At 43.4% G+C, this 25,000-nt stretch overlaps 1 protein-coding gene across 1 annotated transcript in view; it reads right to left on the minus strand.

Annotated features, from left to right (window-relative positions):
- Positions 1–7,728: 7,728 nt before the first annotated feature.
- si:dkey-246g23.2 (solute carrier family 66 member 2) overlaps positions 7,729–25,000 on the minus strand; it is a 26,504-nt gene continuing 9,232 nt past the window's right edge. The window contains exons 4-5 of the mRNA XM_036543975.1: positions 15,339–15,555; positions 7,729–8,770 (exon numbers count right to left, since the gene is read on the minus strand). Of these exons, the coding sequence (XP_036399868.1) occupies positions 8,596–8,770; positions 15,339–15,555 (392 nt within the window). The 3' untranslated portion in view covers positions 7,729–8,595. The remainder of the gene's footprint in view (positions 8,771–15,338; positions 15,556–25,000) is intronic.

Genomic DNA, 25,000 nt, shown 5'->3' on the forward strand with positions numbered 1-25,000 from the left:
AATTTATTTATTTATTTATTGAATTTCTGCAATTTTTAAAAAAATTAGCTTCTTCATAAAGAGGGATCTCCTTATAATTGTGCTTGTTTCTGCCATATTATATTTTGGTTAAACTACATTAAACAACAGATGAAAACAAACCTCACAGATGTGCCCATTCTGGGCAGCATCAGCATTTCTATTTCTCCTGAACACAGAAACCTTTTAAAAAAAAAAGTATTTTTGAAAAGTCAAACATCATCACCCTGCTGAAATTGACCTATCTGAGTGGTTCTTGTGCAAAGACTGCATAATGTGCATCTAACTGATACACACAGAGGACCTGAAGATCTATACTCTTCAGATGATCTAAAGATTTTACATTGTCGGAAGTACACTACAAGTGCTTCGCTTGCTTCTTGTAATCCCATCCCAGACACTGAGACTCCTCTTTTTTATCATGTCGATATGAGCCCCTCCTCCATTCTTAAACACCCTTCAGAGCAGCTTCCTGAAACCTGACCACATACAGGCACCCTGATCACTTTCATTGCCCTCGGCCTCACCCAGAGTCATGTTTCCCTGCTTTATTTCATTTTTTAAAGAGCTATTTCCTCTCTCAGGACAAACCAATGTCATGAAAATCAGCACCCTGCAGAAAGACAGTAAATCTTTGAGGAGCAACTTGTTCCAAAGTCAAGACAGGAAAACTCTGGCAAACACTGGTAAAAAACTGCCATGATGTCTCATCTCACCCTGAAGACATGTTAAGAGTGCTGTTAGCCTTTCCCCTCAGCCCCCTTCCTAGCCTTACCCTTTCACAATAATGTAAGTTCCCAACTATGAAGTTCCTCCTTCTCAGGGGGAGAATTTTCAGACAATCCCTATGCAATTAACTAAACCTAGACAAATTAGTCCCTTCCACAAATATAAAAATCCCATCCCTCCTCTGTCCCATCTCCCCCTCACTTTTCCCTGCTTATGATGTCCAGTCAGGGGTCAACAACCAGGTGCAATCCCTTCTTCAGACTCCAGGCCAAATAACAATACCACTATAACCACTTCAATAGCAACCTTCACTCTTATCTAATGACTCACAGTCATTATTTTGACATATTTAACCATAATCATGACGTATAAGTACTTATTGTTGCTAGCTTGATGTTGGTCCCAAAAGTATTAGAATACAACAAAACCTTAACACAGTTTTTGTTATTGCCACAGTTTGCAGTTACAGGGTGAAAACTATATAAAGGAAATGCCAAACAGTTATGCATAGTTATTAAATAATAAGGAGCTGGGCTGCTTAGAACAGCTTCAATCCTTCTTAGAATGCTGTTATATAGGCTTTGAATTGTTTCTAGTGGGATATTGGATCATTCTTCAAGAAGCCCCCACTTCTTTAATAGGTGAAGGAGGTGGAAATCTGCTCTGTACCCTACACTCCAGACCTTCCTCTGTAGGTTCCGTGATGGGTAGATCTGGTGGGTGGGAAGCACGTGGAAGCAGTTTCACCTCATCCCGGGGCTCATGAAACCACTCTTGAATCTGGAAACGCTAGGTAAATTGGACAGTAACATTGGTAAACAGAGGTGTATGACAGAGAGAACAGCCCCAGTGCCTTAGGGTTGAGCCCCTGTCCCTGCGGTGATCTTATGCAGCCTGTGCTTGCATGTGTGTGAGGTGAGCAGTAGTGTATTTGTGTGTATGTGTGTGCGTGTGTGCACATGTGAGGTGAGCAGTAGTGTATTTGTGTGTGTGTGTGTGCGCATGTGTGAGGTGAGCAGTAGTGTATTTGTGTGTATGTGTGTGCACATGTGAGGTAAGCAGTAGTGTATTTTGTGTGTGTATGTGTGCGTGTGTCTGTGTGTGTGGTCATGTGCGTGTATGAGGTGAGCAGTAGTGTATTTGTGTGTGTGTGTGTGCGAGTGTGCCTGTGTGAGGTGAGCAGTAGTGTATGTGTGTGTGTGTGTGTTGGGGGTCACATGAATCCAGGCTCCATTTAACAAATAGTGGAATGTGTTTGCTATATTTTCCATTCTACCTGCCAGCCGAGGTGGGAATCAGGCCAAGCTGAGACACATCACTCACCTCTGAAGGATGACAGCTTCACTGGGATTGGAGCTGGCGTGTCTGTGGTGTTGCATTTGCCCTTGATGGTAAACAGCAGCAAACAGCAGGACAGGTTTAGATTTAATTCAACAATTCCTTTACCACTACTTATAATTACAGATCCCCATTATTCAATTTTCACTTGTTTAAAAATGATTTTATCTGATCGCAATTTAATTTCAACTAGCCATAATTCCAATTTCAGATACTTATAACTGAATTCTGATGTGTCAGAATGACATTCTTGACAAGTAGGAATGATGCCTAAACATTTCAAAAATACATTTCTATCATGCCAAAACTGTATTTCAGACATCTATTATTGCATTTTAGATATCCTTATTTAAAATATTTAGAGATATCTTGAATTGAAAGTATGACAAGGCATAATTAAATTAGAGATATCTAAAATTAATATCGTGACTGATAATAACTGATTTAGAGATACATTGAATTTAAATTATGACTAGTCAAAATTACATCTTGGGATATGTTGATCTGGAAATATGACTAGTCATTAATTAATTAGATATCTTAGATATCTTAAATTGGAGGTTCCATAGAAGTCAATGCTATGACGTCAATGATATTAAACAATGTTTATCAATTAAACAAAATATATCACTAGTCATGAATGAATTATACATATGCACAATTTGCATTAGCTGAAGTGAAGAAATATTAAAATGGTTTGCTATAGAGACACAGGGGGAGGACATGATATGTAAGTGAGGGGAGGGTAAAGGAGAGCAGGACTGGCTGGAACACCACTGCCCCAAACTCTGCTCACATTTAAGTATCATCTGTTTTTAAATTAATGGAAAAACAAATACTGAGCAGGTAGTAAAGGATCAGGCTCACCTGCACCCACAAACCTGTGTGCCTCATTTTTGAGCAGGGGGAGGAATGGCCCACAAGGGTCATCTCTCCCACCCCCACCCCCGGGGTGCCCAGGAAATGATGGCTGCGACAGTGGCAGTTACCCCCACTCCCTGCCCCAGCTGGAATCAGTCATTGCAATCTGAAATAAATCATTTGCTGTAATTGAGAATGGTGACCTATATCAGTCATATCAGTACATATCCTAATTATTGTGTTCAAAATGGCAAATTGCTCTGAGAACAGACACAGCTGTAACTGTGACTCCAAGCTGCAAATTCAATTGTCTGAATGTGGGATGTAATGAACTGAGCACTCAGACCGAGTTCAGTGAAAGATGGATGTTACTTTAGTAACTGCCTCATGAGTAGCTTTTCTCTGAATGAGTGTTCAGCTTGATGACAAATAAGGAGAAGCTGAAAAGAAAGAACAGACTGTGATTAAAAAGAATAGAAATTAAAACAAATAGGTATTGATTTAAGTGGTACCCAGAATGGAAAACACCTGAACCTGGAATAGAATTGAACCATGGAAATTGACCTCAGAACAAGCTTGCAGTAATGAGTTTGGAGGGAGGATATAAGACCAGAGAGTGAAGGCTTGCTTTGGGAAGACAGGTCTGTGTGTAGAGTAATGGGAAACTGCACTTTCAGATGAGAGTCAGCTGAGGGAAGAGCTGCAATGAGTCTCTGCAATGATAACTCCATGTCTTCACACCAAACAGGCTGCCTCTACCTCTTAAATCCTGCAAATGACCCTTCAAATGTATCAGATGATGGCTGTGTTCAGGTGAGAGGAATCACAGGATCACTGATAGGGCACTGCTTACAGTACCTGCCATTTATTCCACTTTGTAAGCCATGTACCCACAGAGTGCTTTGTGAGGCTCCAAACGCTGACATGCTTTCAGCATTCCAGTGTATCAATACAGTGAATCACATGGACCTGCCACAGCCCTGTCATCAGAGTGTCCTCGTGGACATTGGCTTACCTCCTGTTACATCAAATTTCATGTCAGATTTCAAGAGTTTGAGCTCTAAAACTGCATCTGGTACAGAATGACAAAGCTTCTGTGTTGTAGACAAGTCCACTGCAAAGCAACTGCGGACAAGAACACTCAGAACGGACAAAAAAAATCATATTTATGGGCCATACTGAGGCACGTTCAAGGTCTCAGTTGCTAATCTGCATTGTTTCTTCTAAGCCCTTGACCTTTGCTTTCAGCCATTTCTATCTCTGACCACATCCACCCAGCTTCAGTTTCACCAACTAACAGGAGTACATCGATGTGGCTAATGGCTAATTTGAAACATGACACTTTTCTGATATACAATTTAAATGTATATACACAGCATTACACTGTGTGTGCATGTGTGTGTGTGGGGGGGGAGGGGGGGTGTATGGCATTTTGTATATGTTTTATTTGTATTATATATTAACAGGGAATAAAATCACCAGTCCATAATTACATTTATGACACTACAAGGCACCAAAGGAGAGCAAAACATATTTTCATGCATTTCCCAGATTGAGGATAAATATACATTTTTTCAAGATTTAAACTACATCTTCCACTTTGTGAGATTTATGTGGTACCCTGAATAAACCTGCTGTGATGCGACTGCAGGAATGGTGGTGGAAGGGCAATATGTTCCTTCATGTTGGCTCTATTCCCTGGCTCACTGGGGCCGGACCACATCTTCCAGCCAGCCAGCCTGGACAAGCTCAGCTGAAGGCATTTAGGATTTATTTAATAAAGTCCTAGTCAGGCAGTGGGGAGGGGGGGGGTACTGTTTTGGGAAAGTGTAGATGGGGAAGAAGGAATGTTTTGATGAGTGCTGAGTCTTTTCTGAACTGTGTACCGACCCTTTTTTGTCTGAGAATTGGCGTTTTGAACCTGGAGTGTTGACTATGCTTTTGTCTGCTGTTTTGGATCCATTTGCTACCCTGGTAACCAGCTTAGCTGGCCAGTAATAGAGGGACCATGCCAATTCAGCTAGTCTCCCAAACAGAGATGGTATTTGTTTTATTTTTTATTTCAGCCAGAACTCTTGGCAGTGTTCCATCCGTCAAAATAAAAGTATTTTAGTTTCCTCATATTTCCTTACACTGTGTCAGATTTTATTGCACAACTCATTGTCTTGCCTCTGGTCCTGTCACACTTTGGATACATACATTGAAAACGCACAGATCTAGAAAAGATATGCTTTTTAAATATAGTTAAATCTTGAATTTGGATTTTAAAAAACATTTAGTTTTAAGACAAGTGCTTAGTTTATACCTTAACCACAATTTGCAAAACCAAAAGATTTAATATATTTTCTCAAATCTGAGCTGCAAACGAAATACTTTACAAAATAAATTTAAATAAAATAATAAAATAAATAAATCTTAAATCTTGATGTGCAAAAATCATTTATATTTAAATATCAGTTTTAAATCCTTTTAAAGATAGGATTCACAGAGAGGCAGAGAACAGGCCAGGCAGAGTGGGGGGGGGGGGGGGGGGGGCGCTATGCTGCAGCTGATGTGGGTAATGTTACGAGGGAAATAATGAGCAAAGTGATGCATTATTGTCATGCACAGACTTAAGTTACACGCATATACATTTACTTATGTAACAATGTCAGTCTGATGAGCTAAGTAACCTTCTAAAAACACAGGAAAGGGCAGCCTTTAGGGGACACTAGCTCATACCCCTGAGTACTTTGGGTAGGGTACCAAGTGCTAGCTGCACTTCCCTCACCCAGACAAGGATGACAAAACAACTGTGTATAAAAAAGCCACAAATTCCTTTGGTCAAATGTAAAATTTTATAAATGAAAATGAAATCCAGAAAATGTGCTTTGCCTCAATAACCCTTCCCTGCTTAGACAGGAAATGCGGCTTAGTAGGTTTAGTGGTGTGAAACAGTCCCTCTTTCTGCTCAGGGTAACAACCTCTAACCCTAACCCTCGGCTCCGATCCTGCTCTGATCATTTCCATTTTATCCCATTTTCATTGCAGCAGCTGAATCTATCCCTATTATAAATGGGAACAACCTTTCCAAAGCAGATGTAAAAAAAAAAAAAGGTGCAATGCAAAATAACACAAACTTGTTCCACAAAGTTACTCAGCTAGCTAGCTAATTAGTTCCCTCACCTAGACTGGGATCCCATAAAAATTGCTTGTGAAAAATATGAAAAAAGATGATATTCCTTAAACAGATAAATGCATTAATTAAATGATTAATGAATTTATAACCTAAATAGCCTACCCTGTTAACAGACCTGTTGGATAAACACCCTCACACTAAAATGTTGTCATTTATCTCTGATTTCAGGTTCAGCCCCCAAGTTATGACAGAATGTTCCTTTAGCTCAGAAAGGGGAGAGTGTGTCTGTTGTCACTGTCTCGCACAATCTGAAATCCCAAAGCCAGCGCGATTGTGTAGGATTTGTTCCAGTGCGTGTACCGCCTTAGTTTTGACTGGGATCCACAGCAGATGCTGGTACTCAAGCCATTATCACCCAGCATTCTCAGGGTGATGACACACGATTAATCTGTGGCCTTTCAAGTCAAGTAAACTATTCCAGGATATCAAGAGACCAATTCCTCATCCATAATCTAGGCTGACAAGCCTTAATATTTCATATGCCACACAATCCAGCAGGGTTTCACCCACAGAGAATTCTGGGAATCGGTGCCATTGTGAGCCTGCATCTCCCTTGTGCTCTGTCTTTTCATGGCTCTCCCTCACAGAGGGGTGGGAGCACTGCCAACCATATCACACGTACCTGCTCCATTATCACATTCACACCCTGTTATTTTAGGCTGTCTTTATGATGTAAATGAATGAATGAATGAACAAATTAAACTTTTTAAAAATGATATGAGAATAAACTCAGGTCAGCACAACATAAATATACAGTACTTGTGTTCAGAATAATTTACAAAATATGTACACCATGTACATAAAAACTTTAATTCATTCCATACATATAGTATGTACAACATTCCAATCTTAGTTCAAATAAGTATTATAAAGAACTCCATTTTAGAGCTGTCAAAAGTAAGTATGTATATAGGCTAATATATAAGTTTGTAACATAAAAGCCACCATGTACGTGCTAGCAATCGCACCACACTGTAGCTTTCTGGTGCCATACAGCCGAAGCAAAGTGGGGCTGGGTTTAGTTAATGGTGGATGGGAGACCTCCTGAGAAAACCATGTTAGAGAGGAGTGCTCCTTCCTCCTCACTCTGTACCAAGAAAATGTGCTGTGTCATTCTCTGGGTGAAGTGCTACAACAGAGATCCTGACTTTGTACAAACTGATGATTATATGGCACTTATCAAAACAGTGGCAGAGTATTTTCTGGAGTGTCCTGGTCAAATTCACATTATCTCTATATATATATATTAGTTTCAAGAAGACCTGGAAAACTGCTAACATTGGGTCTATGAGGCTTAGCTGATGGCTGAATGCTATGCTGACAGAGGGGGGGGGCTACAGGAACTAATGTCCTTCTGTGCGTCCAGCACCGTATGTGGTAGACATACTGGCTGACCTGTTTTATGGAAGGCATGATTCCATAAAACCAAACAGTGAACAGTTAGCAATATCGCTAACCACGCTACAGCCCAGCAGATACGCAGTGAGACCTGCTGTAATGCTGCAGGATACAGCATGGGAGACTGTGGGTCTGGTGCATGTAGCATAGACTCCAAACTCACAGAGGAGGACACAGCCTCTGTGATAAATTCACACCCCAGCTTGTAACCATGACATTTTACTATTACACCTTAACTTCTACCCCAGGTAATCTGTTTCATTCCTGATGAGTTATATTTGAGTTCATTTACCATTGATGTGATTCATGGCATGTTAGAGGCATGAAAAATATGGCCAGCAAAAATTACATAAAATAGAGGAATATTTAATACAGTATCCTTTTCACTGTGGTATTTGCAAATTATCTTGTTCCACTATTGTTTAACTTTGCAAGTGACTCTTGATAAGAACATCTGCTAAATTATGGAAAATGTGATATAAAAATGTAACAGAAACAGACCATTTGTACAGTACCATTGGGAATGAGGCATCACTTATAGCTGGAAAACATCCTGGCAAAGCTTTTTATGTCTAATAAAAGACTGATAGAACTGATAATCAAAAATGAGCTGTAATGTGAATTGAGTCTCAAAATATGTACAATGAAACCCCTTTGTTATTTAAATGTAACAGCCTCACGTTATGTATGTTTGGCAGAAGTAACATAGTTATAAAATTATAAAATAGAAAGATTTTACCAGCAGCCAAAGTCTAAACAGCAACTACACATCAGTGGTCTATACTGGACTTACTCTCTGACTGAACGACAGGTGATGTATTGTCTGATAGTGATTGACAGGTGATTTATTCTCTGTGATTGACAGGTGATTTACTTTCTTTAATTGTAGTGACCCTGAAGCTGCTGCTGAAAGTGGGACTCTCCCTGCAGCACCTATTCCACTGGGGCTCAGAGAATCCCCCAAAACGCGTTTCATTTAAAATACACCACCGAGGGCAGATTGTGAACAAGCTGCTGATTACGACACAGTGGTGCAGGACACAGACATCTGGGCATGGCCACTGCGGGTGTGGTCAGCCAAGCTTGGCCCTGGTCTCCTGGCCATAGTAGAACACCTGCAGCAGGATGGCCACGTCCACAAGGATCTGGGCAGCCCCACATATCCAGAACTGGGCGGGGCTCTCATTCACCACAAAGTATGTCGTCTTGAAGGCATCCCCTGCCAGCCACAGCAGCACCATCTTCACACTGAAAGACAAAGCAAGCAGGAAAAATTAGCTTTCACCTGCACACTCTACACCCCCATCACATGACCACATTCCACCTGCTGACATACATATACTGTGTATACTGTGTTTGCCTATTTATGAAGTCACCCTGAAGGGGTGTCAGTTCCCTGAGGAACTGATAATGACTCCTGAGGACAGTCAGGGTGGTCTCTGTTGCCTGACCTCTTCCCTCTCTGGTATCTGGCCTTAAATCTCTTCCCTAAATAACCTCTGCTCTGTGACATCCTGCCAGTGTGTGGCATTAGCTGTCCCAGCACAGCAGAATGGCAGAATCCCTCCAATTTCGAAGCGGTGTGGCTGTGATGACGATCAGTCTGTGTGAGGGGGGGCTGCAGGTGCAGCTGTGAGATGTCCTGACACTGTATGAGGCAGGTTTACAACCTCAACTGGGTTTCCACAGGGAAAGCTATTTCTATCATTTCTGCTCATCCTAAAGCAATGATCTGTCCTCTGCTGCTACAGAGGGAGCTGTGCTCTACAGGCTTCCCTTTCCTTCCACTGTAACACTGGCTTTCAACCTTCCCTTCCACTCAGAGCACAGGCACTCCTGCTGTATAATGCCTCTGCTCTGGAGACTGCACACTTCATTAATGAGGATCAAACATTAACGAGGTAATTAAGAAGAGTGGGTTATCCATACAAGAACAGAGCCAGTGCATCTGAATGGAGATAAATTACTACCAAAAGTTCATCCTTCTCCTGCCCTGACACTTGGGCAGGTTGAACACAACAACACATACACAGAAACAAAGTGGGTGGGGTCTCTCGGGGAGGGTGAGGACTGGGAGCAGACTGTCCTTCCACTGCGCCTGTCTCCTCCCACAGAGTGTGAGCTGATTGTGGAAGAAGGGGAGAGGACTTTCATTTGTAAAGGCAGTCTGTTAGAGCAGGGGAGGAGGCTAAGAAGGACGTCTGTTAGTAAAGAAATTAGTGATTAGGAAGCCTTGGCTGAGCACAAAGGCCTTATCTGGCTTCAGAGACTCCAGTGACTGCTCAAGAGCTTAAAAGATCCCTGTTTATCTGAACCAATACGATACCTTCATCTGGGCTGGGAGAGACAGGAGGGGGGAGGGAGAGGGAGGAGAGAGAAGAGAAACTGTTCTGTGACAAAATGACAAAATGTGAAAAAATACATTGAAATAGGAGCAAATGTTTTTTTCAAATAATAAACTGTATAATGTGTTTTCAAGAAGCAATAGGCAAAAGCTTCCCCTCCTCCTAAGCGACAAGAGGGAGTGTGCTTCCCTGCTGCCTGAAACTGCAGGACTGCCATTCAAATCCATTTGATTTAATTTCATTTGGAAAGTGCTTTTACAAAGGACACTGTCACACAGCAGCTTAACAGAGATACTGAGCCTGACCCCCCAGAGCAAGCCTACAGCCACAGTGGCAAGGAGAGACTCCCTGCCCCAGAGGAGGAAGCACTGAGCAGCACCCGGCTCAAAGGGGTTGCCTATCTGCCTCTGGCCAGCACCAGGCACTCCAAAGTGATTTAGGACACTGGAGGAGGATATTACTGCAATCTATCAGGTAATAAGGAAAAGTCTAAGGGGTACAGGAAGAATCACAGCCTCCTTCCCTAAGCACCTTTTAAGGCTAATTTGATCCTTAAAACCTTCGTAAGAGCATCTTTCACTTATAAAGCATTTGTAGATTAATGAGTGCCTCCGGATAATTGTGAAAATTTAACTGCATTGTTAGAAAATAACTCTTTCCTACTGTGTCACAGTGAACCTACAGGAATCATCACAATAAATGTTTTAATCACGTATCATTCTCTAGCATTACAATGCTCATATAATACAGAGTATGCAAACGTGCTGTCCCCCTTTCTTTTCAGAATTGCACATAACATATATCATTCTTATCGTATAGAATGCTTCTATTGCATTTTTATTGATTTCCATTTAGTACCTGACATACTTCTACTGAATTGCATGCCTCAGACTGTCCACTCGGTTATTATCAGATCAATTTAACAACATTCTCAGCACCTTTTACGCAGACAGCAGTTATGAAGATTCTCCTCTGTTTTGGGAAATGTGTGTTGAAATTTACTAATGTTCTTTAAATCACACTATAAAACCGTTGTTGACCTCTAAGCAAATAGATGATAATAATTCTGTATTTTATTTATCTATTTTATTTGTGCTTTTTATTTATATTCATTCAATAAGCTTCTTAAATAGGTTTCATATATGTATATATGTCAGGACTGCGGCATCTTAGCCGGTTGTTTTTGTTTTCCCCGTCCATGTGCTCTTGTTTAATGTGTCCCTGTGTTCCAGCCCTGCCCTGCTCTCCACCCTGTCTCCGCCCACCTGATTACCCGATCGTCTCCACCTGCCTGCCCGCGCACCTGCATCCCATCTCCTCATCAGCCCAGCCCTATATCTTCCCTGCTTGTCTCTTGTCCTGTTGCCAGTTCATCTCAGTATTCTGTTACGCTATTCGCCGTTCTTTTTTCTGTTTCTGCCTGCCGGTTCCGTTCCGTTGCGCTTCCTGTTTTCCTCTGGATCTGATTTTTGGTATTGGTTGCTGTGTTTTTCTGGTTCTGGACTTTGCCTGTTTTGACCCTGTTTTTGGATTACCCTTTGGACTCCATAAACCCCTTCGTGTACCAGTCTTCCCTGTCTGTGCCTCAGTCCATGCCTGAGTTCTGACATCATTCATTACCCTGAGCCTCAGTCAGACTGATCTGCTCCAGTTACAAAGACAACAAAGCAGATTTGACTGAATTCAGTCACATATCACCCCCAACTTTCTTCCCACACATCCACTGTGATCACTGTCTTCCAGCACACTACTCCTCTTCTGGCCATTCGAAAGAGATGACACCTGTTACCTGGACGAGCATTTAGACCAAACTCCCCTGATTCCTGGAAATCCCAACAGAGCTGATTACTGATGCTTATGACAGTAACAGTACGGCCACACTGTGATTCTGATCTCCGGTCAGTGCTGTCCCTCCATCCCCTGTGTGTAAGCCTGGCTGAGACTGCCCAGCACTGGCCTACTCACGCCTGAAAAGGGCCCATAAAGACAGAAGTGATGGACAGATACAAATGGCAGACCTGGATTTATCACATAGCAGTTAACAAGCTGCTGGAGGTACTCCAAAGTCTGTCATCATCTGTCAACACAACATCTGTCAGCCTCGTCACGATATTGAGTACAATCTGTGAAAATGCTCTTTTATTAATGAATAAGGATACATCAAACAGCTGGGGATTATTTTAAATGTACAAACACAGTGTGTAATACCCATTCTACACGACATTCCCTGGAATAAATAGACAAGCAAGAGCAAGAGACATGCACTGCTGAAAATGAACTGATCTTGTTTGTATCAGTGAAAGGGAGAGAAAACCACTCAGGATTCTTTATATTGACATTACCTGCTCTCAGCACAATATGCACAGCTTAAAGCAGGGAGTTATGCCACTCCATCACACAGCCAGCAATCAGTGAATAAAATGCATGAAACACAGTCCTGCCTCCTTTTCCACCTCACTCTCTCACACTCTCTCCTCTCTGCTGGCCTGAAGGGGTATGAATAATTCTGCTCATTTTCCAGCACTGGGGCAGAAAGGAAGCCGATTCAATCAGCAGCTCCATTTGTTCACAGAGTCTCTTCAACAGACCACTGCTGACCCTGCAGAAACTCACACCACTGCTCATCTCTCTCTCTCTCTCACACACACACAAACACACACACACAGATACACTACTGCTCATCTCTCTCTCTCTCACACACAAATACACTACTGCTCACTTCACACACACACACACACACACACACACACACACACACACACACACACACACACACACACACACACACACACAGATACACTACCGCTCACCTCACAAACACACACACACACACACACACACACACACACACACACACACACACACACACAGATACACTACCGCTCACCTCACAAACACACACACACACACACACACACACACACACACACACAGATACACTACCGCTCACCTCACAAACACACACACACACACACACAGATACACTACCGCTCACCTCACAAACACACACACACACACACAGATACACTACCGCTCACCTCACACACACACACACGCACACACACACACAAATACAGTACCAAATACAGTACTGCTCACCTCTCTCACACACACACACACACACACATTTCTGTATCTGCCCCCAGTGTGGAGCAGTGGCCAGAGCAGCAGTGTGGGGCAGCAGTGTGGAGCAGTGGTCAGAGCAGCAGTGTGGAGCAGTAGTCAGAGCAGCAGTGTGGAGCAGTGGTCAGAGCAGCAGTGTGGAGCAGTGGTCAGGGCAGCAGCGTGGAGCAGTGGTCAGGGCAGCGGCGTGGAGCAGTGGTCAGGGCAGCGGCGTGAAGCAGTGGTCAGGGCAGCAGCATGAAGCAGTGGTCAGGGCAGCAGCGTGGAGCAGTGGTCAGGGCAGCAGTGTGGAGCAGTGGTCAGGGCAGCAGTGTGGAGCAGTGGTCAGAGCAGCAGTGTGGAGCAGTGGTCAGGACAGCAGTGTGAAGCAGTCTTCAGGGCAGCAGCGTGGAGCAGCAGTGTGGAGCAGTGGTCAGGGCAGCAGTGTGGAGCAGTGGTCAGAGCAGCAGTGTGGAGCAGCGGTCAGAGCAGCAGTGTGGAGCAGTGGTCAGAGCAGCAGTGTGGAGCAGCGGTCAGAGCAGCAGTGTGGAGCAGTGGTCAGGGCAGCAGTGTGGAGCAGCGGTCAGAGCAGCAGTGTGGAGCAGTGGTCAGGGCAGCAGTGTGGAGCAGCGGTCAGAGCAGCAGTGTGGAGCAATGGTCAGGGCAGCAGTGTGGAGCAGTGGTCAGGGCAGCAGTGTGGAGCAGCAGTGTGGAGCAGTGGTCAGAACAGCAGTGTGGAGCAGTGGTCAGGGCAGCAGTGTGGAGCAGTGGTCAGGGCAGCAGTGTGGAGCAGCAGTCAGAGCAGCTTTATGATATGGCTTGATAAGCTGATGCAGCTAGCTGGAAGGGTTAGAGGGTGTGGACCGAAGGGAGAAAAGTGGGCATAAACACAGAAAATGTACGATTCGCACTATGCAGGTGAGGGTGTAAAAGGTAACAATGACTGTCCCTGTGTGCTTAAGAGGCACATCACAGCTCAAACAGGAGAACCACCCTTTCAACACAACCCTACAGGAGAGACAAGCACGAATGACACACTTGCTTTGCAACATTGATATCTTGCTGGTTTGATAGATTATATTTTCATGCTCTCAAGACCTATGGATGGAGTTATGACAGTTGCCTTTCAGGTACAGCGCTGCATTGACATAACGACATAGCAAATGGAGACAGTTACCTTGATATTTCTGTTTCATAATTCTACATCATAAAACATGAAACTGTATTACTGAGAAAACTCCACTAGGCTGAAGGTTTTTTGGTGCATACTTCAGACATTTATTTTAATTCTCTGTCAGTTAATAATGCTAATCTGAATGCGATGCCCTGCAATCCTGCGACCCCCAGTATGAGAAGCTTGCTTTGAGTGAATGAAAGAGTGAGATTCTGAGAGAGGAATCTCAGCTCTAAATCGCTGACACTCTGCACAGGAGAAGAGCATTTCTCATGTCCTTTAGGACAGAAAGTGTGAGTGTAGAGGCCAACGTGGGTCTGAAAGTATACATACATATTTTTTACTTCGCACACTTTAGAGGGCTACATTTTCTTATGTTGTCTGAGCAGCTGTGGGGCTGGTTTGTTCCTCTTAAATGTAGAAATGCAGGATCATGGACACATTCAGATTGAAAGAAATGAAAAAACCATGACCTCCTGACCTGTCCATGTTACTGCATCCCAGCACTGCATAGTTCAGCAAACCTCTGAGACTCACAGCTACTTTCTTTCCCATCACCCTTCTGTCCCCTGGATAACTGCATTATGCAGACACGCTCTGAGCAATGCAGGCATTTATGCCGGCCATCAAAAGCTGAGTGTGGTTTAAGCAGGGAAAGTGAAGTTTCATAGATAATTTATCCTTTTATTAATGTAGTCGTTGTGTCTCTCCCTTTGTATGTAATGTCTTTGCCCTTCCTGAGATTTCCCTGTGACTTCATGCCACTCATTCAATCTCCTGTACTGTGTCCAGTGTTTTCCAGGATCATCAGTGACTCTGTCTCCAGTATCAGTACTAGAGTTTCAGTGTCTCACAGCGTCAGTGTCTCAGTGTCTCAAAGCATCAGAGTCTGAGTCTCAGTGTTTCAGAGTCTGAGTGTCAGTGTTTCAGTGTCTGAGTGTCAGTGTTTCAGCGTCTGAGTCTCAGTGTTTCAGTGTCTGAGTGTCAGTGTTTCAGCGTCTGAGTGTCAGTGTTTCAGCGTCTGAGTCTCAGTGTTTCAGAGTCTGAGTGTCAGTGTTTCAGCGTCTGAGTGTCAGTGTTTCAGCGTCTGAGTGTCAGTGTTTCAGTGTCTGAGTCTCAGTGTTTCAGCGTCTGAGTCTCAGTGTTTCAGCGTCTGAGTCTCAGTGTTTCAATGTCAAAGTGCTGCGAATCCCACCTCATGCCCCTTGTGGATTGGTTCTGAAAGTTCTGCAGCAGCTGTGGAAGGCCAAGCATGGCCTCAAAAAGGACTGCCAATGAGCCAAGTGTCTCCACAAACAGCGTAGAGTCGAGCAACAGGAAGGTGACGAAGGCACACATCATGGTGAAGGCAAAACAGAAAAGCAGGTAGTCTTCAAAGCCGCTCCAGCACCAGAAATATCGTAGGTCCAGATCTGCACATTGACAAAGACAGAGGTGTGGGAGCTCCTGTTAGGGAAGCAGGGGTGGTGCACATCCTCACAGAGGTAGGATCTTAAGGTAAACAGATATCTGTTAATCATGTGATCAGACCTGAATCTTTTACATTACCTTGCATGCATTTAGCAGATGCTCTTATTCAGAGGGACTTCCAGCACAGTAGAACATAAGTGCATCCATTCAAGTTAAATGAGCAACAGTGTCAGACCGGGCTAACAACACTCCCAGACCAGTGAGTGTGAGCATAACACTATTAGAGCCCTACCAAGTTAACTTGTGCAATCTGACAGACACAGAGTATATTATGATATGTCAGTCCCTAGAACACAGAATCAAAATACATCACAATACCAAATGTAAAATTAACATCAAATACGAAGTAGCAAGTGTTAGGGTGCGGGGACTGAAGTGGAACAGAGATATAGTCTGAAGAGGTGGGTCTTCAGTCTGCGTCGGAAGATGGCCAGTGATTCCGCTGTCCTAACCCCCGTGGGAAGTTCATTCCACCGAGGGACCAGTACAGACAGGGATCGTGTCTGAGAAGAGTGACCCCGTCAGGGTAGGACAGTCAGTTGCCCTGTAGATGCAGAGCGCAGTGATCTTGAAGGGACATAAGGTTTGAAGAGCGGTTGTAGGCGAGAAGGGGCTGTCCCATTCACTGTCCTGTATGCCAGTACCAAGGTTTTAAACTTGATGCAAGTGACAATAGGAAGCTAGTGAAGTGAGGTGAGGAGGGGAGTAACTTGAGTACGTTTAGGGAGACTGTAGACAAGTCATGCAGCTATTACTTATTTATTATATATTCATTTCAAAACTAACGCTGGGGAGATAGAGGGGTTGACACCAGTGTTCTGGTCGAGTCACTAAACCTCAAATCCAAGGCAAGTCTGAAGTCACCAGCACTGAAGCTGGAGCTCCGAAAAAGCATGGGGGAAAAAATCAAATTTCACAGCTCCCTCTATTAAAAATGAAAAAGCCAAATCTGTGATTTAAAAAACTGAGACAGCAGCACTGAATCCAAACTAAATCTGTGTTTTTTAAATTATTGGATAAGGTAGTATAGTCAGTATGACTGGGGTATATGCATAATTAAACAAAAATGTACCAAGGATTCGGTTGCATAAATTTGTGAGATTTCATTTTGACAACACAACACTGTAACACTCAGGGGCGGAGGCGATGGGTCATTGCAGAGTGGGTGAGGACCTGAAGTGGGCCCTTATACAGCCTATTATAGGATGTAAACAGATGCAAGACAGAACCAAGGGGAAACTTACAGAAATGGAAGGGTGGAATGGAGAGAAATGCAGATTACAATGAGTTGTTATATTCCAACAGCAGTGGTATTTAAAAATACCATACGATGGGAAATAAAATAAGACAGCTGGTGATTGCCTAGTTCCTAGTTTGGGACTCGAACAGAGGGTGTAATTTTTCTGTTTGTACACTTACACAAGGATACTGGACAGTGAATAAAGTTTTCTGTAAATCTTATGTGTCTGTGCTCATTCAAAATAAATATTGCGGCAAGAAACTTAGCTAGGGGTTGGTTGAAACCATTACGCCCTCAGTCTGACTTTTTTTTGCCAGAATCAAGACACACAAACAAACTTTATTCAAAATATTCCACTAAACAACAAAAATGCATGTTCAGTCAAGCAGACTGGGCCCAAGGTGGGCCCCTTTGTAAATGAAAGAACCGTGGGCCCGGGGCAGCTGCACCCTGCCCCCCTGCTTGCTCCGCTACAGATAACATTACATAAGGATGTAAAATTCAAGAGATTCTAAATCTTAACATACTATGCTTCCTCTTATCCTATGTCTTCTATTTGAAACAAACAGATACAACAAATGTATGATTTCTTTAATGTTGTTTACCAAACAACTATGCAACTATGGAGCTATTTAGTGTTGAATTTAAAAAAGATTAGTCTAGATGAAATTAACTCAGCCAACAGTGCACACCTTGAAGATAACCTACTGTATGATATGGGCTTTACACAGAATTAGAACAGACAATGTAAATGTCAACATGCATTCTTCAACAATACAAAAGCACAACAGCAGATCAGTGTCAGAAAGAGGAGATGAGAGAGAAGAGACCTGTTCAGGACACACACACACACACAAAGCTTTCACAGTTATCATATACAACAGAGTATCACTCTTCCTATCATTCATTATATTAGTTATGAATTCCAACAATAACATCACATTATAAATGTTAATATTCACTCTGGCATATATTAACTTTTACAAGTTGCAGCTGTAACCCCCTAGTTCTACTAGAAGCATCAATGGCACCAGTCATCTAGTTAGTATTAGCAATTATTAGCACAAGGTACATTTGTAGGTTTTCATGAAGTCTGCTGCTCCTTCTCCTTCTCCTGGCTCTACCAAGGGACCAACGGTACCTTGAAACATGCTGAGTGTTTCCTTAGTCTCCTGAACTAGAAGCTGTCATCTGCTGAATGAAGTAGGTGGAGTTCAAATTTAGGAAGCTTGCAATGGAAGACTGAGTGAGACTGTACAAACCTCTGTTCAGCACTTCATTTTCAGTGAACGTGTTAGTGATATTTACAAGGAACCTTAGCTCATGCAGAAAATCTCTGAGGTAATCTGAACCCAGAACACTGCTTCTGAGCAAGGAAGACCACAGACATCTACAGAAGAACCCAAAATCCTGTGCAGAGATCCAGCCCTACCCAGCACACAGAGAGAGCCAGGCCAGAGATCCAGCCCTACCCAGCACAGAGAGAGAGCCAGGAGAGAGATCCAACCCTACCCAGCACACAGAGAGAGCCAGGCCAGAGATCCAGCCCTACCCAGCACACAGAGAGAGAGAGCCAGGAGAGAGATCCAACCCTACCCAGCACACAGAGAGAGCCAGGCCATAGATCAAACCCTACCCAGCACACAGAGAGAGCCAGGCCAGAGATCCAACCCTACCCAGCACAGAGAGAGAGCCAGGAGAGAGATCCAACCCTACCCAGCACACAGAGAGAGAGAGCCAGGAGAGAGATCCAACCCTACCCAGCACACAGAGAGAGCCAGGCCATAGATCCAACCCTACCCAGCACACAGAGAGAGCCAGGCCATAGATCAAACCCTACCCAGCACACAGAGAGAGAGAGCCAGGAGAGAGATCCAGCCCTACCCAGCACAGAGAGAGAGCCAGGAGAGAGATCCAACCCTACCCAGCACACAGAGAGAGCCAGGCCAGAGATCCAGCCCTACCCAGCACACAGAGAGAGCCAGGCCGGAGATCCAGCCCTACCCAGCACACAGAGAGAACCACGTCGGAGATCCAGCCCTACCCAGCACACAGAGAGAGCCAGGCCGGAGATCCAGCCCTACCCAGCACACAGAGAGAACCAGGTCGGAGATCCAGCCCTACCCAGCACAGAGCAGAAAAGCCACACACCACCTCCTGCTGTGCCCAGCCAAAGAGGGAACCTGAGAAAGACTGAGCACAAGATTCTCGATGTCTTCACCTCCTTCACTCTCTAACAATACCTATTCACTAAACTACCACTTACATTACATTTTGTAAAAATTGTGTTTGCTAATAAATGTTTTTGTTTATGAAATGTGTTATCTTGATTACTCAGTAAGTTGACTCCGCAAATTTAATATCCTCTCCCTTTAGATGAATCCCTCACTGAACCCCTCAATTCTCTAAATGTTTAGATTAAATTCCTCAGCTGGTGCCCTGATAACTCATGATTAACAATTTAAATACAAAAGAATAATACTACATCCACCACATGAACTGGTGTCTCATGTGAGGATAGGCAGATCCCCTGCGGTTACATGCTACTGCATGCTGGCCAGCTGGCTGTGGACCCACCCAATCCAAGGCCTCATAGCCCAGCTCCGTGCCCAGAGGCTGAATAATGTAAGAGGTCCAGAAATAGACAGATCTGGAAGAAAGCAGGTCAGATAGAGCCATCTGCACTGCCCCCACCAAGGACACAGCTCTAAGAAGTGATCCACATAATACAACAATGTTATCCTACATGTATCACTTAACTAATCGAGTAACAGCGTTAGCTTCATTTGAAGTTCTAGTCGTCAAATAAACGTTCACTCTCATGCTCAAAGTCTTTTTACTCATTCTGGTACATAATGATAAATGGGGTAGGTTGGTTCACTCACCTGATCCTAGTATTTGAAAGAAAAAAGAACTGAGGGCAATTTAAATCTGGCATACCAAGGACAAAGCTCTTGTAGGACTTATTGATGAACACTTGCAGAGAGGCACTGTCCCCTTTGCCTTTAAAAGAACTAACTTCTATTTCCTTGAAACGGTTGACAGAGAAAATATCCCACTGAACAAATAAAACAACTTGTCACAAATAAAACTATTTGTCTGTAATGTCTCTGCCACAGGGTTTCTCTTTCCAATGAACTGCCTGGCAGATGCATGACAACCTTATGGCATTGTTTTAATATTGTGGCAGCACACAGTTACTGCAGGAATGTTTGTGGGAATGTTAAAATGTATTGTGTCTGAAATTCAATTTCTCTTGCCTGGTAAAGCACTAGGTTCAGTTAACTAGGAAAAACAGGCCATTGGACGTCCAATCCAAATGATGACTACAATTACACTCATACAGGTAATTACTCCCACCTCAGACTAGGTAATGAAGTAATTAAGCCTTAGATAGAAACTAAGAACATAATGCTGTCTTGTAGGTTGAAGTCAACGTTGGCTCTAGGTACCTTCCGTACTGAAAAAGAAATCCAGGGTAACTCTGCCCCAGGCCTCATTCTAATTCTGACCAAAAAGATCAACTGTGTTGCAGCCAGCCTTCCCCGGTTGGCACTTGGTGGTAAAGGACATGGTTTTAAAATAAATATACAATATTAAAACCCTTATTTCCAGATGTTTTGACCACTAAGTAGTACTTTGACAGGTACCGATTAATTTGCCATCTGGAAACTGATGGAAAACTGGCAAAAAATAAAATGTGGTAGCTAGTAATTTAGTTACCTAGCAGTGGTGTAATAAACAGCTTAGGTAGCACACTAGTTCAGTGGCATGAGGCAGACCTCTTAATCCAACATAGAAAAGGTGAACCTGCAAACTCTATCTTCTGGACACCAACAGCCACCAGAACCACAGCAGTGGTTTGTTCAGTTTAGTTTTTTAATAAAAACAATGGCACAAAAGTGAAAATCCAGCTGACGGTAAATCGGTGTCTCCAAAAACTGTGTTGCGAGTCCCAACAGGGCAAACAGCATTTCGAAATGACCCAGCACTACGGTCTTTGTAGGCCTCAAACAAACCTCTACCGGTGTCCTGGTGAGAACCTAACAACGTCATCTAAATGACTGCCACAACCAAATGCTGTAAACTGCTCTCCCATCCAAACTGCATCCAAAGCAATAGAAAAAAACACCTCCGACAAATTCGAAGATTCCACCAAGTGTATTTCTCCCCGCTCGTCCGGTCAGCGGGTCACCTGCTCGTCCGGTCAGCGGGTCGCCTTCACAGGCTGACGTGGAAGGAAGGCCGCCTATAGCTGCATGGTGACGTCAGCAGCAAGTGCCAAATCAAACAAACAAAATAAAAAGTGTGTGCGTAAATATTTCAGGTTCAGTGATTGAGGAGGAAACTGATCTAACCTCATAGTTACAGATCTTGTTGTTACTGAGGACCATGATGGAGTCACAAAGAGCAGATGTAGTCCCTCAGGTACCTCACAATATAACACACCAAAGGTTCTGCAACAGCAGTGGCCAACCAGCCCCAGAGCAGGAGCTAGAAGAGCAGCAGTAAAAACTCAGACTTCTTATATATGGATGGATGGACATTTTTAATGGCAGTTAAAATAAAACAGTGTTTGCCACAGATTATTATACTAAGCATATAGTTAGCTCAGAGTGTTCCGCACTTTAAATTCTCTGTAATTGTTAAAGAGCAGAATGACTCTTCCCTGCTGGAGCAGGGCCCCAATCTAATAGGACTACCTGACTCAAGTGCAAAAACCTACTCCGACTGAAAAAAAATGAACCAGCTTTAAAAATCCCAAGGAAGCCACGTACGCAGTGCGCACCCACCTAGTCCTGCACTCACTGGAAAGAGGATGAAAACTGAGCGTTTCTCCTCATATTTCTGCCACCCGTGCTGGCATGTTCATTGCTGTATTATGACAGCCTGACAGACTCCACAACCAGCTCAGGCAACATCACACTGCTGCTCTGTGCCACGATCGCTAGGGAGGGTAGAATAACGCTGGGTTTCATCTGTCTGCAGGATGAATGGAGACTGTTTAGAGGGCATTTAGAATGCAACACTGGGAGCAGAGGAAAAAGAACAGAAAGAAACACATGACGTCCCTGTCATAAATGTAACGGCAGAGTACAACGAACACAGCTGCATTTAAGACATTACAGAGATGAGAACGCCAGTCGGAAGTTTAAAATTGTTAGACTAAATATCATTTGATAAGGTTATTTTCATGGCGTAATTGCATCAATACAAAAAATGCTTTCAGTGAGTTAGAATGCAAAGGCAGGAGTTCTGCCTTTAAAATAATGCTGAGTTACGCTAAACAACGAGCGAGTTACCTCACTAGCTAACTGATGGAAAACTGGCAAAAATAAACTTTGGTAGCTAGTAATTTAGCTACCTAGAAATGACTTAATATACTGGTTATGTAGCACACTTACTCATTGACAGAAAATTGACTGAAAATAAAATGAATATACACCTCATCTAGGTAGTTAGTAGATTTCTGGATTTTAATAAAGAAGTTGCAGTAAATTATGTCAGGAGATTTGGGCCATTCAGGTTTAAACCAATTAGCATCTTGATGTTAGTCTTGGTTGGCTAGTAGTGTCAGTCTAGAATTCAATACAACATCCATTTCAAATGAATTGTGATTGGACATTTTGTTATAACGCCGGATTTTTAGTGACTCTACAATCCATTCCTGATGTAAAAGGGAGTTTTGAAGGCAGAATCCAGTGTGCTGTCATCACTCAGTGCTAGCATCCTGTTGGCTGAAAATACATGCGGGGACTGGAACATTTTCAATGATGTAACATGGTAGAAAAATTAAGATAGAAGAAGGAGAAGGAGCAGAAGAATGTTAAAGAAGAGAGGGAAATGGTCCATGTTTGGGTATCTTGTGTGGTCAGATGAGATTCTGTGAAAATTCTGTATGTGTAAATGAGTCTACTGAGCCATCACATCTGCAGCTATGGCTTGTGGGGGTAAAGAGGTTGGTGAAGGGAGGGTTGTTGTTGATAAAGAGCATGAACAGGAATTGTCCAACCCCCAAATGAGGTGAGATGTCACTCGCCATGTACCTCAGGTCTATGTTCCATACCTGCATTTCTCCACTGTAGTGCCCCCTGGGGGAACAAGAGAGACCATACAACTTCTTACACTACTTTTCACTAAGCCTGCTTTCCCTCTGCATCCCTTTCTTTCTCTTTCTCTCACAGTTTTTCTTGCTTGCTAAGCCATGTTGAATGAAACTTTGCCCACCTGATCACCACCAAAACTCAAATGAGTGCAAGAGCAACTTTTCCAAGAAGTAAGTAATTTCCCATTGTTTACACTCACAATAAACACAATTCTATACAAATGACAGACAAATCATTTAAGTAAATCATGTCAAACAAAACTGAATCATTTTCAGTGGAGATTGATACTATAATTATGAATATCTTTTGCAGTGAGGTTGTTCTTACTCTCATTCCCCCATTCCTGTATAGCAGAGCCCTGTGCCACCAGGAGACAGAGGGGGCAGCCGGGGCCTGATCTCTCACACTTTCTAATCATAAGGGACACCACTGCATTCCATCACTGCACTCAGGTAACTGGAGGGCATGATTCATCATTGTACATACTGAATTTTCTGTGAGATGACCAGTTTATGATATTCTGGTAGGCTTATTTGATGTTGAGTGATAGATGATTTAATGTTTTGAGTGTCTTAGTACAGTTGAAATGTGCAAATGAAATGTTTCATTTTGGCAAGAGTGATTCTGTTTTTCAAAAGTGACTTCTGCTTAGAGAAATTTGGTTTAGCAATTGAGAAAAACTGTAGAAAGCAGCTGAGTGTGTCAGTATTCTGTTTCTCCTGTCAGCACAGCAGCCTCCTGTGATTGTTTAGAATTCTGCAGACTCAAAGCCCCCTGTCCTGCCCTGCTGGCAGCAGGTCAGAGCTCACTGCATTGACCTACTACACTGTCATTTATGCTGATCGACCCAGCTGCTCAGGACCTGCCATTCTGATCTGCCACAGCGAGGATGCACAGAGATGAATAATACACAGTGGCTAGTCCATGTGTGTCACTGCATGTATATGTGTGTCATGTGTGCGTGTGTGAGTGTCTGAAAGGGTGTGTGTGTGTGTGTGTGTGTTTTATCTGAGGAGTCTGGATAATGACTTTAAAACGCTGGTTTGTACATATCTTTACTCTGTTTACTTCCAGCAGTGTCAGTGTGAGATGCCAGTTTCCCCACTGAACACATCCCATAAAAATGGATTTCTCTCATTCTCAGGAACCAGAGCTGACTGGTTCAGACCAGCTCACCAAAGATCCCCGCTGGGAGCTGGATCAGGACTAAATGGTCTGAGTGAATGAGGTCTGTCCGGTTAAATAGGCCTCATCCAGCACGTAACCGCGGGGAGGCCGCTGCCCTCCCTGCTCCTGCCTGCTCCTCCCTGCTCCTTCCCAGGCACCGCTGGGCCACAGGAGACCCAACAGCACAGCCATTCATTACACACCCCTGTGCTTATCACACGACATCACACAAAGGACAGGTAGAGGGGAGAGGGGAGGGGGGGGTGCAGGACATCACACACAGGACAGGGAACAATCTGAGAGAAATCACAAAGTAATCACAAAATGCAGAAAATCTACCCTGCCACATAGTGAGGAATGTGGAGTGCATATATACTGTACCTATATACTCCAGATTACACAGACTATACTTGTGGAGGTGTACTTGCCATATTGTTTTTGCTATTAATGTTTAATTGTCTCCGCAAATTGTATTGGAAATATGTATGAACAGTCCTACATAATTAAAATGATTAATTACATTAAACTCCAAGACCCAGAGAAGAGTGCAGCCCTGGCAGTATGAAGTGGCTGTGAGCATCTATGAGGAACAAGTCCTACAGGAATCTTCACACACACACATGCATGCACATGCAAAGGGCAGCTTATTCCATATCTAAAATGCTTCCTCCTACTTGAATAATGCATGTAACCCTGCTGGAGGGGGGGTCCGGATGGAGTTTTCTTTGACCTTTAGAGGACAAACCTATTTAACGGGTCTGAGTGCAAAACAGACACTTTCACTTGAGTGAAACTGCTTCAGGCACCAGCTACACACACATACACACACACACACACACACACACACACACATACACATACACACACACGCAT

This window comes from Megalops cyprinoides, chromosome 13, assembly GCF_013368585.1.
Source record: "Megalops cyprinoides isolate fMegCyp1 chromosome 13, fMegCyp1.pri, whole genome shotgun sequence".
Lineage (NCBI taxonomy): Eukaryota > Metazoa > Chordata > Actinopteri > Elopiformes > Megalopidae > Megalops > Megalops cyprinoides.